The sequence below is a fragment of the Silene latifolia genome, chromosome 8 (genome assembly GCF_048544455.1).
Source record: "Silene latifolia isolate original U9 population chromosome 8, ASM4854445v1, whole genome shotgun sequence".
Taxonomy (NCBI): Eukaryota; Viridiplantae; Streptophyta; class Magnoliopsida; order Caryophyllales; family Caryophyllaceae; genus Silene; species Silene latifolia.
In genome coordinates, this window is record NC_133533.1 from 18,411,697 (window position 1) to 18,429,489 (window position 17,793).

Genomic DNA, 17,793 nt, shown 5'->3' on the forward strand with positions numbered 1-17,793 from the left:
AAATCACCCCACTTTTTGCCTAAAAAATGCCAAATTTTTTGTCTTTATTACCACCATGTGGTAGTATTTGACCCATCTTTACTTGAAGACGGATATTGCCGTCTTAAGCAAGACCTACTAGTTTTATTTAGATTGACAAAATTGTTATTTGAATACAAAACCAACTATAGGTATAGAAGATTTGAAGGATAAAATTAACGCTAGTTGTTTAGATATATAACAACGAAGCCAAAATTATTTTATTTTATTTTATTTTTTTTAGATCGGAATCGTACCTTTATTTTGTAAAAACATATTTGGGTTCGATAACCTAAACGAGAAAAAAAAAAGTTTCTAAAATGGGATTATTTCAGTTCGATTTTGTTATGCTAAGCTAAATTTTTTTGCTCTCCGCCCCTGCCTGTAGGCCATAATCATTGACAACCGAACAAATACACTGAATGAGGCGCTTTATTTTAGTTTAGTGCTCATTGATTTTATGAATGAAAGATGTTAATAGCAACTGATTGTCACCATGAAACAATCACATAAAATAATTTTGCACAATTAAATATTTTTATATTAACCAACGACTGGAACAATTAGTTGAGCCACTAAATACACTTCAATATAAACCCCCAATTAAAACAATGAAATAATAACGAATTGACACAAGACACAAGTAAATTAACGAAATTGACGAAAAATAATTTTGCGCAATGCATACATATATCCAACAAAAACTCAAACTCTTTCGAGGTGGTTTGATAGCCGGTAACTTCAACTTACCTCCCTCATTCGAAAGGATGAGATAGGTTGGTCATATCCTAGAGTATCAACCTAATTTTCTTACCTAATAAAAAAAAAAGACCATTTTACGTTGACAATCTCACTCAAATCCAACAATCCAAACTGAACAGTGAACAGTGAACACTACTTCAACAGGATTCGAACTTGAGTTCCTCACTCTGTGACATCATAAACATACGATTAAATCTGTGAGATTCCTACATTTGTTCACTTCACACAACACCAACACCCATTCCCTCTCCCATATCATTTCACTGTAATTGCGGCTAGGGTTTTACACATTCATCCCTAATTTTATTTCAATTTCTGCAATTGGGTTTCTCCCATTTCCTCTAAAAATGCACAGATCCAACTCCCAAATGGAATAAATTATCTGGGTTGTCCTCAAAATTCAACAAAATCCCCAAAGTTTCGAGCTTTATTTGATTTGACAAAGAAATGACAACCATGAATCCGTTTGATTTGTTGGGGGACAATGATAATGATGATCCATCGCAGCTTTTAGAGTCTGCTGCTGCACAGTTGCAGAAAGCAGCAGCTGCTGCCGCAGCTGCAGGTGATGCTAAGAAAACTTCATCTCAATCACAGCAACAGAAAGCTGCTAAATTGCCAACTAAACCTCTTCCGCCTTCTCAAGCTGGTGAGTTATTCAGTATGTTGATTTAATTTGCTGATATGTCATCTTTCTCGATCATTTGTTTACTTTTTTTTTTTTTTTTTATTATTTATGATGGGATTTTATTCGTAAAAAAATGATTGGGACGAAGGGAGTATTTTGTTGCGTCGATTAGTTTTGTGTGAGACCTCTGTATGTGAACAGCATGAAGTTCAGAAAATGAAGTTTTGTGTGAGATGAAGTTGTTGGATACCGTGGCTTTGTTTGGTTTTTTGTGTATGGGGTTTTTGAAAGTTCCCACTTTCTCGGTCCCAATCATTTATTTAACTTGTTTATTCTCGTGAGTAGTATTTTAATCCATGGTAAACAAATGATTGAGACGGAAGGGGTATCTTGGAGGTGAAAATTGGGATAAGATGGAGTTTTCAGTAGTTAAACCATATTTGGTGAGCTTGTGAGGTTTTCGTAGTGATCAGGGTTTTCGAAGAAATACTAAGACTGCTTTTTCAGGAATTTGTGGGTATTTGTTTGTTTTGGGGGTGTTTTTGGTTGTTTTGTGATTGGTGAGTTTGGGTATAATGTGATCAGCAAGTTATTGTGTTTTTTTTAGGGTTTATGTTGTTGTTTATGTGATGGAATGAGGAATTATGGTATCAATTAACTTGTTTTTGTTAGTTTGAAGGGAAAAAGTGTGTGTGATGATTAATTGTTTTAGTTTTGTAGGGAGTATCCGTTTTGCGGTTGGTGTATGTTTGATATGCTCATTTATGTTAGCTGATACTACGTTGTCTACTTGTCTGTAGTATATCAGCTTCTGTTGAATAGTAATCCGTATATTTTGTGCCTCAGCTTGTGTAACCCAGTTTGAGTCCTAAGATAGTGTTTGTTGGTAGTTTTGTTTGCAGAGATTATTTCATGTGTTATGTCTTGATGCAATTGTCAGTTAAGTACCTGTATATGCGGTATATCTTCTTTAGGATGGCATGATTTATAAAAATGGAGATAGTATGGAGAGAATGCTAGGTTAGTTTATAGAATTTACTGAACGCGAAAATGAACTGGAATAAATTCTCAAAGACATGGGTGACTTGTGATTTTAGGTAGCTGATCGAGTCTTCATTTTCCATTCATTTACACACATATTGCTTGGTCATAACATAAATTAATTTATTGGCGCAGTGAGGGAGGCAAGAAATGAATCTGGGCGTGGACGAGGCCGTGGTTCGGGGCGTGGTGAAGGCCGTGGGCGGGGTGGATATAACCGAGAGTACTCAAACAATGGAAATGCTTTTAATAACTCTGGAGCTCCCCAAGGAGATGGAGAAGGAGGAAGGGCCTTTGAGACTGAGAGGAGGCCTTATGGAGGGTCTCGTCCTCCTTATCGTGGTGATCGCCGTGGTGGCTATAACAATGAAGAGGGGAGAGATGGAGACCGCCCACGTCGAACTTATGAACGTCATAGTGGGACAGGACATGGGTAAATTTTCGTTTATTTAGGCATTTTAAATACTTAATTATCTTCCCCTTTTTAATGTAATTTCAATAATATAACTTTGTTTTGCTCCTAGAAATGAGGTCAAACGTGAGGGATCAGGCCGTGGAAATTGGGGCAGTCATTCTGATGAAGTTGCTCCTCAGTAAGAATTCATATGTACTTGTGCATTCTTTTTCTATTCTTTTTTCCTCCTGAAAGACTAGTATATCCTGTTTGACTGTGCTTGCTCTTGCTCTTTTTATTTTCCTAGAGTTACTGAGGAAGTTGCAGAAGAAGCTGAGAAAATTGTGAATGCTGAAAATGTTCCAGCCGGTGAAGAGGCTGTGGATGGGAACAAAGAGGCCCAGCCAGATGAAACTGAACAGAAGGAACCAGAAGAAAAGGTACATTTGAATTTATTGCAACATCCCTGGTGGCACATATGAAAAAGGCTGATATTGGAATCTGACAGTATGAGATTAAACGTACTTCCAAAAAGAGGTTCAATGTGTAAATCGGACACCAGAGATATTTCGTGTTAAGAATTGATTTTTAGTGCATTGTCATTCAGAAAGTCTTGTTCAATGGTGCAAAGGATCACTAGTAGGCTGTTCTTTATTAGTTGTAATTTCCTCTTTTCCACTTCCTCTACGCAACTTTTATCCTTGATAAACATGCTTTAAATCCTAAAATTACTCGTGCGAGTTTTGCTCTATCTTCGTTGTCTTTGACCTGATCATTGGACTCTGTTCTGGCGTGTTAAGCAATTAGCTTTCACCAGGACTTCTGACAAATGAAAACATTTTTGAAATCTTTGTTGGGCAAACCTTTTCTTTTTGTTTGTGGTCATATTCAGAAACCAGTCGACACACATCCTTACATAGTTTGCATTATTAGTCAACTGAAGACCTCTTAGTCTTTTCAAACACATATATAAGGTTGTTTACATTCAACCTTCTGACCTTACTATGTTGTAGCCTTTACAGTACTTTTTTTTTTCTTTTGTGGTGCAACAGTTTGGGAATCATTTCAATGTTGTGCAATTAAATTGTAACAGTTGTTTTTCTTTCAATCTTGAAAATAGGAGATGACTCTTGAAGAGTATGAAAAGGTTCTGGAAGAAAAGAGGAGTGCATTGTTAGCACTGAAGACAGCGGAACGAAAAGTCGAGCTTGACAAGGATCTTCAGTCAATGCAACAACTTTCAAGCAGAAGGGACGAGGAGTCGGTCTTCATAAAATTGGTATGTTTCTTCTCGCTTATGTGACTTGGTTGTAATTTGGTGACGAGTTTTTGATTGCACCTCGCCTGACCTTGTATAACTGTTTGTTCATCTTAGGCTTCTGACAAGGATAAGAGGAAAGAAGTATCTGAAAAGGAGAAAGCAAAGAAGGTATGTTATTGATATACTTATTGGATTGGTTGTGAAGGTAATGCTTTAATTATCACGTTTGAATGCGTAATACTCTTTTGCTTCTCCATTATTGAGCGTTAATCTCAAGATGATAAACATGGTGTTATCCTATTGTGTTATTACGGCTATACATTAGAACTGTATGCATTTGTTGTCTAATTTCCCCACACATATTCGTTAACTATAGGTGGACATATGTCTCTTTCTGACAATTTGCCATATTAATCGACTAAGTTGTAAAATGTAGTTACACGTTTCAATTGTCGTTGTTTTCTCAAATTCAACCTGGGCCACTAAAACTTCTTGAATTTTGGATGGACTTGCGCTAGGCGCAAAAATTTGAGCTTGAAGTCTCCTAGAAGTTTGTGGAGCCTAAATAATTGAAGCTTGTGAGTGACTCTACAAATATGTAGCTCAAGTTGAAATCATTATTGGCTTGAGTCTTTATTTATTTATTATTTTTCTTTTTTTAATATTACTTTCATTTGTTGAAAATATATTTTTAGGGAAAAAATTAATGACTTCTTTAAATATTTTAATATTAAATTTTTAGATATTTATGGTCTAAGTTTTGAAAGTGTGTCCACAAAAAATGAAATAGTTTGATCATTATGGAGGAGTTACATTTTTTTTATTATAAAAATTAATTCATTTAAATGATATGATGAAAAATAGTAAGACATGGTTATAAACTTTAAATACAAATTTAAAATAAAGAGTCTAGACAAGTTTTTCATGTCTAGTCTTATAGAGTTAGTCTTAGATTGGGTAAGCTCGGTTCAAGTTTGAAATTGCAATCAAGATCGCTTTGACCAAGTACTTGCTAGCTATGTGAATAGCAACCTCGAGGGCATGTTGGTCCTTTCCTTTTAGCACGTTGTCCTTGACTCCTCTACGCCTCAATTAAAAAAGGAGAATAGACACTCTACATTTTCATTTAGGTACCATCCATTTATCTCATCTTTATCAACTTAACAATATGTTGTACAATAGTTTCCAGATTGTGTAATTATTTGTGTATAATTTTTTTAGATACTTATTAACCTAAAAATCTTCATTTTTCTAATGTATAAGTAAACTTAATATTCTGACTATTTTTACATGCTTTATCTTGTCGGTAAATTTCTGTCTCTCAAATTACTTAATGTTAATTCATTGTTTATCTTAATCCATTTATATATAAATTCATATTTATAAATCTTAAATTTATTTTGTAAGGGATGGCAATAATCCATATTATGAAAAAAACTTATTTTATTTATAACGTAGTTACCTCGTCCATTTTTTTATTGTCTTCCTATTTGCTTTCGAGGGTCCAAATTACCGAACTTTGACTGTTTATATATTGGACAATAACAAATTTATACATAAACCAAAAATGTATACGTTTATTACCAAAACATCTTTCACGAAATATTATTTTCGATAAAAATGAACATATTTGTCAAAAATACCGTCAAAGTTTTGTCTTGAAGACCGTGCAAAAGCAAATGGGAAGAAAATAAAAAAAATGGAGGGAGTATATAATATAAAATAATACTCCCTCCCATCACATTTGTTCTTTCCATTTGCTTGTACGCAGTCTCCAAGACCTTATTTTGACCGCATCTTTTGACGTGATGGGAGGGAGTATAAATTTTTTTTATAAAGAGATGTGATGATGTGGATGATTTTGTCCAAGCAAGAGATAGAAAAATATGATGAAATCTGATGGTTGTGGGAAAAAGTAGGTTAAAGCCATGGAAAATTAGGTTGGAAGGAAAGAAAGATGAGGTGTAAGCAGTAGCACGTGCAAATGTGCAATCATAAAGAGTCTTTTTCCTCTTTGATGATTCATGTTTCCTCTGTTTATATCCCACAGGCCACAACCATGCGGTTTTTTCATCTTTTTATTTTCCATACTTTGACCATATCGTCTACTGCATATCTTTCTTTATACTATGGAGTAATAATCATAATTTGTATTATTATTATCCATGATAAAGTAATTATAAGATTAGCGAATCAATAATTTTTGGTATATGGATTAAGATAAACTATGAATTAATGATGATAACTTATAAAGAGAAAACATTGGGAAAATGAAGCGTAAATATTTTGAAATTCTCTCTATTTATGGAGGGGAAAAGAGGATGATATTTAGGGACATTCTTTTAAAAAATATTTGTACACAAATTAGAACACAATTTATTTGTAATATACATTGCAAATAAGATAATAGTATGGAGTATGAGATAGGTATATATTGGTCCACTTGAGGGGGAAACAAAAAGAAAAAAAATGCTTTGGCTAAAGGACCAACTTCCTTTCCTCCGCTTGGAGTAAGGGGATTCTTGGTTTCTTCGAGTCATTAAGAAATTGTTTATTTTTAGATAATAGTAGATAGAAAGTACGCTCGTAAGGTCCTATTAAAACCAATACATAGAGGCCTGCCTCCCAGCCACTCCAGAATAAATAGAGTTTTCCGAAAAAACCTGCTAGTGGAGGAAGATTCCTTTCGCAGAAAGGAAATGAACCAAATTGTTACATTGATGGGTTATCCTTTCTAAAGAAGAGAAGGGAGTAAAGGAGGGGTTTATCGATTGTTGCCTATTCTCTAATGAATATAAGAACTTGAAAAAACCAAGGGAAAAAGAACTCTCCATGGTTACACTCCATGGTTGGTGATTCTTTAAACCCTTTTCCTTTTCTGATCTCTCTCCGTATATGGTAAAACCCATGATTCTGGTACTTAAGGTGTTTTCCTTTTATGGAGAGGCTTCATAATGTTGACTTTCTTTGTGCTATGTTCTATTTTATTTCATTCACCCACATATTGAGTCATATCTACTTATCTCATCTTATCTATGTTGTAATCTGTACCGCAGTATAATTTTAAGATTGTGTAGCAATTTTTTGAAAAAAAATAAAATAACTACACAAAATTTATTGTTCTTTTCCTCTATTAAATAGAACCTAATATGAACTATGTTAGTAGAGGGTGGGATGTTTGTACAATTTGGTTTATATTAGGCTCTATTTATAGAGGGAAAAAATGATTTTTCTTGTGTAGTTAGTTTTTCTATAAATATTTCTACATAAAACTAAGAAATGATTGTAGTACAAATTGTTAAGTAGATAATATGAGACAAGTGGTAATGGTCTTGTGAGAGAAAATCAAATGATTATGGCGCAAGGGCCTAATTGTTTCTCCTCTTGATGAAAGGGTCAAACCCATTTGTTGTGGGTTCTCAAAGACAGTTCTTTTAATTTTGTTTCCCTTGCAACATCTTGTGATTGGGATGGCTAATGGTACTCTCACTTGGCTGTGTATCGGATGTGAGTATGGGACGTTGTGTGGTTTAGGAATATCGAATATGGCTAGTTTGTGAAAACATTCTGTTTTGGACTAAAATCAAGTGATGGAATGTGGGTAGAGGACATGTGACTTAGGTTCAAAGTGAATTGTCGAAGTAATATAGGGGTTAATGTGGATTGGTTCGATTGGACAGCCTGAATATGTTTCCTAGGTTAGTCCTACGCACAATGCCGTCTTCACTACATATGACCATGCCATTGTGACTGGTCTCCTGACACCACTTTTGTGTGTGCACTTGCAGTCTGTGAGCATCAACGAGTTTTTGAAACCAGCTGAAGGAGAGAGGTACTACAGCCCCGGTGGCCGAGGCAGGGGCCGTGGTGGTCGTGGCTCGAGAGGTGGCAGCAGTGTCAGCTCTGGCGGGGTCAGCAGAATGCCCAGTGCTTTGGCTCCTACAATTGGGGACCAGCAGCAGTTTCCGACTCTAGGTGGTGCACCGCGTGCCTGAGCTCCAGTCTTTTATACAGGCTCTCCTTGTCTACCTTCCAATTTCAGGTCCTTTTCGAGTCACAGGAATGAACTCCTAGACGCTGAGATTCCTGTTTAACTTTTGGAAATGTTCTCCACGACTGTATTTGTATATTTTCCTGTTTAACTTTTGGAAATGGTCTCTGCAATTGTTTTTCGTTCGGGTCTGTTATTTTAGTTTGTTAGAGGTGGGGAGATAGTCGTTGGCACTTGGCAAGAAGGATTATTTTAGATAAATTTTGTTATTTAAATAGTTTACTTGTGAGTTACATTTTGAGCATTTCTATTTCCACAAAAATAACTGAATAAAAAAAATGTATTTGATAAATCAGCTACTTTTTTTTTTGATTTGACAATAAATCAGCTGCTTGATGTGTGAAAACATTTGTAATTGAGTAATGAAATACAGAAATTTACGACATTCTTTCCCAAGCTAAAAAAAGTTGCCGAATGGTGATGCCTGTGCGCTACACGTTCTCTGAGAATATAAATGATTCCATTTATCTAAATCAAGCATAAAAATGATAAAACTACTTTTGAACGTCCTAAACAGAATCCAACACACAAGCGAAATTAATCGTAGTAGTGTCTATTTAGATTCACGAAAAAGCTGAACCCTAATAGGAGGCAGTTGGTTTGCCGCGCAACAATTCCCCTTTATCATGTATTCATGTCTCTCTAAAGCCCTATGAGGTACGCGGGTCCTGTGAGTTAAATGTCGAACAAGAGCGTCTTCAGGCACCAGTTTGACATTGATATCGGTGCGTTAAGAGAATTGGGCAAAGGATTCACCCTCGACATTTGTAAAGCTATATAACATCAGGGAGAGTTATCTATGAAAGATATGAAGCAAAAGCTTATGCTATTAATTTTTGATATGATCGCCATTTTTATACAAATATCTAATAGTAAAAAAGAATTGAGATAAAGTACCAGATTGCAAACCACTAGATACGGCAGACCTAAACGAGGCCGTGTCAATGAGTGTTGATTTCAAATGATATTGCAGCAAAGTAAATTCCTTATATGCTACATTGTGGTACGACTAGGATATTTATCTAGGAAGAGCAGCAACCACTCTTTTGTGCAATAGGCTGACTTCGGATCTGGACTGTTGGTGGCCTGGCACTGTTCATCGGTTGGCTGGCCATCCTGCCATCAAAGTAATACCAATCGAGTCATAAATGTATTAAATTAAAAGTGTAAAAACCAATTTTCATACACAGCAACAAATACTTTATTCTCGTATTCCACCACCCATACTTACTCAGTGCCTCAAAAGGCTCCCACAAAAAGTGGGGTCAAAAGGGGGCCAGACGTAAGCATCCTTAACCGTAAGTAAATTAACAATATACACACTTTGCGGATGACTTGTAATAAAAATCGTGCGGAGGTTGCATGGAACGAATTAACTCCCCAATATTTTTTTTTTTTTTTTGGGTCAATCGAAGCGCGCACAAAGTCGCATTACAATAAAGGGGAGGGGGGATTCGAACCTGGGACCTATTGTCCACAATACCTCCGTCTTAACCACTAGACTAAAACATCCTCGGTAATTAACTCCACAATATAAGAAAGTATAACCAGTTCACCGAGTCTGTGTTCCATAAATTCCATCATGAACTCACTACTTACCTTATTAGTTATCTGTGTGCTTTGTTACATACAGGTCTGTGATCTACTACTATTAATGAGACTTGTTTGATGGGAAACAAACGGGGTAAGTAGCAAATTGCCCTCAAATGTTTGGGAATAGGAGTTATGTTCATCGGATGGACACAAGTATCACAGCAACAGTGAGACTTCTCGGGACATCAGACACACCTGGCTGAGTGGAGACTCAGAGCACTTGACAAAGGGAAAACTAGGACACCAAACTGAAGTTAGTGAAACCTAAGACACCAAAGTGAAAATTTTCCACGATTATAGAAAAGTGCTTCAGACGACATTTTAAATGTGTTAAGACTCCCCATTTGTTTGGAAGCAGGAATTTGAAGGGAAAGGAAGGGAGGGAAAAAAAGGATATGGAGGGAAAGGACGGGGATTTTTCTTTCAATGCTTACTGAAGTCGTGGGAAAGAAACAGAATAATCCTTTTTCCCTCTGTCCAAATTCAAATCCTTCAAAAATAGTAAACATAGAAGCGAAATCATGCAACTTTCTCCCTCCCTTCCCCCTCTCTGTGGCTACAACATTCATCCAATCAAACCTTTAAATGGAAGAATATGGCTATGAAGTCAGGTTAGAGTGATAGACCGTTAGAAAGTTCGGAAGCTGTCAACCCCATTGCCAACAAATCAATGACCTAACACACCTAAGTCAAAATTCTAACATCCTCTGCCTAACCTACCTCATCAAAATTTCTGCCTCTGATTGTGCCTCTGATTGTACTACCTTCGTGATAAGTCAGCGGCCATAAAGCAGAGATGAGTACTCACACTTAACTGTTACAGTTACAGGTTGCTTAAAAGTTTACTACTAATAATAAACAAAATAGATTCAGAACACTTTATTTCCTCGAATCATTGGACCTTTCTACATCCCATCATGGTTAACCTGACATATTAACTAATACAGACAAGGTAAAACAGCAGACCAGACAGTAGAGTAAGTCGGCTTCTATATGTTTTTGACAGGCAACCAAGTCAATTAAAACGTCGTTCAGAAAATGACCAAATCTTTGGAAAGAAAATGATGATCCTGTACCTGTTTTTAATAGAACCGGTCATGGCCATAAAAGCCTGTTCCACATTAGTAGCATCCTTAGCACTGGTCTCCATAAAAGGTATGCCTATCTCATCAGCAAAAGCCTGAATAAAACACACAATTTAGAAAAATCAGTTTTCATCCCTATACGTATTGTAAAAATTGAGCATACAAAAGTTCCGTCAAGTACCTTAGCAGTTTCAAATGGCACAGCTCTATTGGCAGCAAGATCGCACTTGTTTCCAACCAGGAGTTTGTTGACGTTGTCACTAGCATAACGATCAATTTCATTGAGCCACTGTTTCACATTGTTGAAACTCTCCATATCTGTCACATCATAAACAACCTAGCATGCAAAAGAAAAACTTACGTTAGGGGCTCAAATTACCTTGAGAATTGAGAATTGTCCAACTGAAAAGGGCTAAAATAAAAAGATAGACAAAACACAATCAGTAGCTGAATCGCTCACAATAATTCCATGTGCCCCACGATAATAGCTACTTGTGATCGTCCTGAAACGCTCTTGTCCAGCAGTGTCCCACTGAAGCGCAGTTACAGAAAGTACATTAGTTTAGAGTGAGATCAATGCGCCATGTTAAGAAGCACTCGTTATGGAAGGTATTACAGAATCCAGATGGAAGAGAATCTTACAATTTGAAGTTTGATAGTCTTCCCTTCTTGCTCCACAGTGCGAATTTTCTACAATAATTAATATAAGAATATGAGAATCAAGCTGGCAACAGAAAAAGTTCTCTCAGTGCTAAAACACTTGGATAAAAGACACTCACGAAATCAACTCCAATGGTGCTAATGTAACTCTCCAAATACGAGTCATCCTGCAATGGTGAGGAAGTGGTATAAATGAACAGTATGCCGCATTGAAAACAACTTAACAGTTCATGGAAACTCAAAGCTGGAATATAGTTGGAACACAAAAAAAAGTAGACAGACAAATTTACATGATAGACAATGGTAGCCAAAAAATTTGTGGATTAATTAACGACATATTGGGCACCAACTCAATTCAATTCCATAGGCGATCAATGGAGGGGTGAAGACTTAACTAGAGGATTTCAATACGAAATAGCATCATAGTGACCAACCTAAATGTGTTAAAAAAAGACAGGATTAAGGATGTGCACATCTGGCATGACATACTCCATTGTGGAAGGTAGCCTAAGAGGTATTACGGTAAGGACAAGGTTATGTTGTTGCCTAAGCAACCACAACTTCAACGAGAAGAGATTTTTTAAAGGCTAGAATACTAGATATAAAAAGTATTTGGAGTTTTTTGACCCGGAGACCTCAGAAACTGAGGTTCAAATGTAAGTATATCACATACCTGACTACGTGCGTCTCCAAGAAAAAATCATAATTTGGTTTCAAAATATAAATACTTCACATAAGATTTTGGTACAAGTTCAATAATCTCAGATTTTATGAAACAACTCAAGAAAACGAGCACCACACACAAGAACTAAGCAAACAAACCGAATCAAGGTGTTCGTTAATTACTACTAGCTGAAGTTGTGCTAGGTTAAAAACCTAATAAGTGGGCTAATTCACTGATTTAGTAAAAAGGTTTACCGCAAATCTCAGAAGGAGACATGATTTGCCTACACCTGAGTCTCCAATTAGGAGAAGCTTGAACAGGTAGTCACTGCAAAACAAAGCACCATCAGTGAGTATATAAGTCAATTAGTGAAGTAAAAGAAATGCAAGAAATGGCAAGAACTGCAAACAGTAGGCCAATACCTTGATATCTAAATGTCTATACATACAACACTCTAGATTAAGACGCAGCAAGAAACACGGTCAGGTTAAAACTCTAAAATATAAGCTGATTTTACAAAACTAGGGGTGGCAAAGTAACAAAACTATAAATTCCTTTTAGAAAGAAACCCACACATTCCGAGCTCCTTAATTCATTGTGACAAAAGCGTAGTGACATACTGACACGGAGCACATACGGTGGGTGGTTACTTGACTAATCAAAATTCGAACCAAAAGCTCCAATTAATGAAAGCTATCTCCAGCTTCCTTCCACACTCAGTAACTCAATATACACGCTCAAAACCCTACTCATTCTTACCCAAACTCGGTCAGAAGCACCCATCACGAGTGGATGACCAAGTTTCAGATTTGATAATTTTATTATAACAATCATATTTTTGGTTTAAAATTAACCACCTAAATGTCATACGGTCATACCTATGACAGAGGATCGAGTTTCCCTGAAGGGTTGAAGTAAGTAACATTGCAGGCCGTAATCCCGAATATAGGCATAACACACCACGCTAATGAAATACGGGATAACCAATCAAGCAGTACACAATCCTCGCCTCCTCGGTATACAAGATAATTAAAAGTAAAGGTAGCTCCAAACACATTTTTAATCATTACTTTCAGAGTCTTCAGCGTCTCATAAGATGATTGTACAACATCATACATGAAATTCCCTCAATTTTAACCTCTCCACCTCCCAATTCAAAATTCCCTTGCGAAAACCGTGATGAACACCCTCTTTCATAACCAATCGCATGACAAAAACATACAAAACGCACAAATCATCTTGTATACATAAAATTCAACCGATCAACAGTCATACAATCATGAAATTCATGATCTAGCAAACGCATGAGCACCGACAAAATTCAATCAATCAATAGCATCTATACAATTAAACAAACATACCACAGAATTACGAACCGAAATCAACGAATCGTAAGATAATCATGACGAAACACAAAATAAACATAAGAATTGGAGAAAATCGCGACTTACTACTCCGGATTCATGGCGGAGAAGTTGAATCGGAGAGAGAGATAGGGTGATAATAGGGTTTCTCCGGTAAAAGATGACCGGAAAATTGGGGAAAAAAAGTGATGAATCTGTAATAATGAATGAATGAAGGAGATTCTGTGGTGTTATACTGTTATTGTTGCTGTTGTTGTTAAGGTAGGAGTGTTGAGAAAGTCGTGTGCATGTCATCAACATCGTTCTTGGATCGTGCGATAAGTTGTTCATAAAGTAGACCGGACTGAGAAATCGGACAGCCAAACTCCTGTTCGGTCTGAACCAAATATATTCCGGTCTGGTTTTCAGGACCCCAAAATGATGGTGACCAGTCTCCTGTTCTGTCTAAGCAAAAAAAAAAAAAAAAAAACCTCAAATTATTTTTAAAATGGAATCGGTCCGGTTCAAACCCGAACCTAAAGGGTTCCGGTTAGGGGAACCCTGCCCGGTCTGGTCTCCCGTATTAGGGTAAGGGGTTGTCTGGTCCGCGGGCCTTTGCGATCCGGTCCAGTCTGGTTCCGACCGATGAACACCACTATGACTCGTAATAGTTATTTCGGAGGCGTTTGGCTCGTACGGTTGGTTCGATATTGCTCTTGAAGATTATATTATTATTAAGGTGTTAGCCGCATTGTTGTTAAACTCCCGACCCGGATCGTAGGATCTTACGATTCTACGATCCAAAAAGTGGCGACCGATCCCAATCCTAGGTAGGATCTTAATTTTGTAGGATCTTACGATTCAACTTTTTTCAAAATTTTCTAAAGTAGAATTGTAACCCGATCCTACGATTATACGACTCGATCCTACATAAGTAACATTTCCATTTTTTCGGTTAGTAAAACTTTATATATGAATTTGAGATAGAAAATTACTATAAAATGAAATAATTTGTGGACACAAGATAAGATTATAGTGTTTTGAGATTTACGAATGAGATTTTAACGTAATTTGATGGCATAATTACGTATTTTAGTTAATTTGTAGAATCTTACGATTCTACGATCCGATCATACCGATTCGATCCTAGTAGCCTCACCGATCCAAAGTAGGATCCCGATCCAAACAACATTGGTGTTAGGTACGAGTAGTTAGGTAGGTGTTCCTCAAAATTTGATCTACAAAATATATATTTATGTGAACTTAGTAATTAAAGACGGAGACATTGTGGATAATAAATTGTATTAAAGATCATGTAAAAACAACGATACAAAGACTTTTTGTTACCTTTTGTTCAAAATAAATCACAACTTCAACTCATAGAGTATTTGCTGTATCCCGCACACAAAATTACTGTATCCCACACATTTTTTCCTGATATGCCATAACTACCCTTCATCTTCAAAAAGAATTGAAAACAGTAGTCATCTTAATGTCTCGAAATCTAACCAATTCGTTAATAGTTCAACAATTATAGATCGTAATTCGCACATGTCACACATAATTTCTCCTTTTCAAGAACAATTTTATTAATACTCGTCTATTAATCGATTTAATTAATGTTCTTTTTTCAAAAAAGGGGATTTTTTTTTACAATTAGGGTTTGAAACTTTGAATTGATGTTGGATTAAAATTTACAAACCCAATTGATTATGAAGAACATGATTAATTATAAATTTAACAAATATGAGTGAACAAATTTAGTCGTTACAAAGGATCCGCAAGAGAAAAGTGGGAGACATGTCCCATGTTTGACAAATCTTTAAGTTGCAAAACCATGATGAGATAAATGCACAATTGGAAATCGTAACCACGAACGGAAAGTCGGAAATAGCAGACATTATAGAGATTATAGAGATTATCTGCCAAACATGCATGCACGATCGTCGACCACCATCGCCGTTAACCTTCCGCCGGCGACCTCTGTACCACTCTCTCCCAGGCGGGGCATGGTAGTCCATCAGATTGGGAAGTTTTTACATTTTTTTTACGTAATTTATTTTCGCAGTACGCTTTTTACTCATTACAGTACTTTTTGTACAATATTTTCCATTTGCTACCCTTCAACTGAAATGAGATGCGAGATAGAAAACTCAATTCTCTGAAATTATAACCGTGCATCCTCTCAATCCTATGAAATTTCTTTGATTGAAGATCTTAATTTGATTGAAAGACAAACACATGATACATAAATTACACACTATTGACCAAACAAATCATTTTTTTCGTTTTCTTTTGAATGTGATGTTCGTTGTTTAATTAGGGTTTTTCATTTTAGATTTGTTAGCGATATGAATTGGTAATTGAGCGGTGGTATGGTGGCCGTGTATTTGGACGACGATGTAAAGAAGGTGGCTAGCGTCATGGTCGGCGTAAGTAGATAACGGTTTGTGGGAGAGGTAGCATGGACGCGACACGTGGAAGGGAGTCGTGCAGTAGCCAGTGAGTGGCGTGAAGTGAGGCCCGACGCGAGTAGCGGCGATCGACTAGTCTGTGCAATGAGAGGCGATGCTCGACTGTAAAAGGCACGTGACGGTCACCGGTGGTGGGAAAGGTTATTGGCGGCGACTTAGGTGGTCGCCGGTGGGTGGTGGAGGTGGTGAGTCGTAGGAGCGGTTGAAATTTGGTGGGTTGTTGAACTTGCTGTAGTAGGGAGGTTTCATTATTTTTTTTCTTTTTCTAATGTAGTACAATTGCTTCATGTGGGTGAAAGGAAATGAGGAGGGTAAAATGGTCATATACGTACTGTAATGAGTAAAATGCGTACTGCGAAAATCAACACCCTTTTTTTATTTGTCTCTCTTTTTGGTGAGAGGGAGAAATGAGAGGGGTAAACTCGGAATAAAGGGAAAAAATGTGGGATTTAGAAAAATTGTGTGCGGGATTTAGCATGTCCCTATTTTAAAACCAACTTGTGAAGTATTTTAAAATCGGGCCAAGACCTAGTAGAGGTAGTTCATGTTAGAATTTTAATAATAGAAAATAAAATGTAAATTTGAATATTCGTAAATGATAAATATATATAAACAGGACATTTTTGCTTTATATTTGTACCACTTGATGTTAAGTTTATCAAAATTTATATTAATACCCAAGATGTGTGAGTCTAGTGGAATTCCAGGGTAACCTCAAAGCCTCCTAAGGAGGAATTGCGAGGTCCTGAGTTCGATTCCCTAGATGAACACTTTCCTGGGGACCTGACGTCCGGAGAGGGAATAATCCCCGCGGAAAAGAAGTACTTTTGATATGAAGGATATGCAAAAATAAATACCCCAGACACAAATGAATGTAGTACGTAAGGGTCGAATCCACAAAGAGACGGTAGTTGTTAATTAATTAGTTGTTATGGAGTGAATTTCATCAAGGTCGGTTATCGTATGATTGGGTGGTTTGGATGATGGAAGAAAATAATGATAAAGAAATAGTCTAGGGAGGTTCGGTCACACATGCAAATTATGTAAAACCTTTAATTAAACATAGGAGTTGATGAATCGTTAATTGTTTAGGCTTAGAGACACTCACCTCACGATATTAGTGTCAACCATAGACCGGGTCCTAGAGAAACTCTCGTTCATGACTAGGCCGTCCTACTACACATGCTTAGTCTAATCCGATTCCGTGCCTCTCGACTTATAAAACGAATTAACAAACTTAATCAATGAATAAGGCCTTTAAACAAAGACTAAACGTGACGGTACAAACATGTGATAGAAACAATTAGACGATATTATAACATCCTAGTTTATCATGTTACAAATACTTTTTGTGCATGACTCCCTTCATTCCCTAGACAAGGTAGACTACTCTAGCATAATGTAATTGTAAACTAAACTAATGACAATTGAAATGATAAACATAATGACAATAGGAATAGAATTATCTTGAAATGGAAATGGAAATGGAATTGAAGAACAATGCAAATATAAATAACTTGATATGTAAATTGTATATAACTTGAATTAAAATTGCTTATAACAAAATGGAAATGCTAAAAGGAAATCTAATCTAACTCAAACTAAGAACTAAAATGAGTGTATAAAAGTGGTGTAAGAAATATGTAAGAAGTGTATAAGAAGTGTCAACCAAAGCTTCTATATATAGGAGTGAAGGGAGTAACGGAAATAAGCTACAGGAGGGTAACCCCAATCGGGGCCACCAACCCCTATCGGGGCCGTGACTTTTCTCATTTTTCTCTTAAATTTGTCTCAACTTTGCACTTATTGTTGATGCGGA

The 17,793-nt window shown here is 36.5% G+C and overlaps 2 protein-coding genes across 3 annotated transcripts; one reads left to right on the forward strand and one right to left on the reverse strand.

The window, feature by feature from the left end:
* Positions 1-944: 944 nt before the first annotated feature.
* Positions 945-8,447, forward strand: LOC141596530 (RGG repeats nuclear RNA binding protein A-like). 2 transcript variants are annotated; one of them, XM_074416729.1, is made up of 7 exons: positions 945-1,429; positions 2,585-2,882; positions 2,974-3,042; positions 3,151-3,283; positions 3,964-4,122; positions 4,219-4,272; positions 7,893-8,447. In XM_074416729.1, the coding sequence occupies exons 1-7, from the start codon at positions 1,228-1,230 to the stop codon at positions 8,097-8,099; spliced, it is 1,122 nt and encodes a 373-aa protein (XP_074272830.1). In that variant the 5' UTR covers positions 945-1,227; the 3' UTR covers positions 8,100-8,447. The 2 variants fall into 2 exon arrangements, 1 of the variants encoding a protein (XP_074272830.1); XR_012522496.1 differs by lacking the exon at positions 7,893-8,447 and adding an exon at positions 5,924-6,574 and having other exon boundaries at positions 995-1,429; positions 4,219-5,812.
* Positions 8,448-8,955: 508 nt separating this feature from the next.
* LOC141596531 (ras-related protein RABD2a-like) lies at positions 8,956-13,824 on the reverse strand. Its single transcript, XM_074416730.1, has 8 exons — positions 13,609-13,824; positions 12,412-12,484; positions 11,613-11,660; positions 11,476-11,523; positions 11,294-11,365; positions 11,015-11,170; positions 10,825-10,928; positions 8,956-9,271 (listed from the first exon to the last, which is right to left on the reverse strand). Exons 1-8 carry the CDS (start codon positions 13,620-13,622, stop codon positions 9,178-9,180), a joined length of 609 nt encoding a protein of 202 aa, XP_074272831.1. The 5' UTR covers positions 13,623-13,824; the 3' UTR covers positions 8,956-9,177.
* Positions 13,825-17,793: the final 3,969 nt, after the last annotated feature.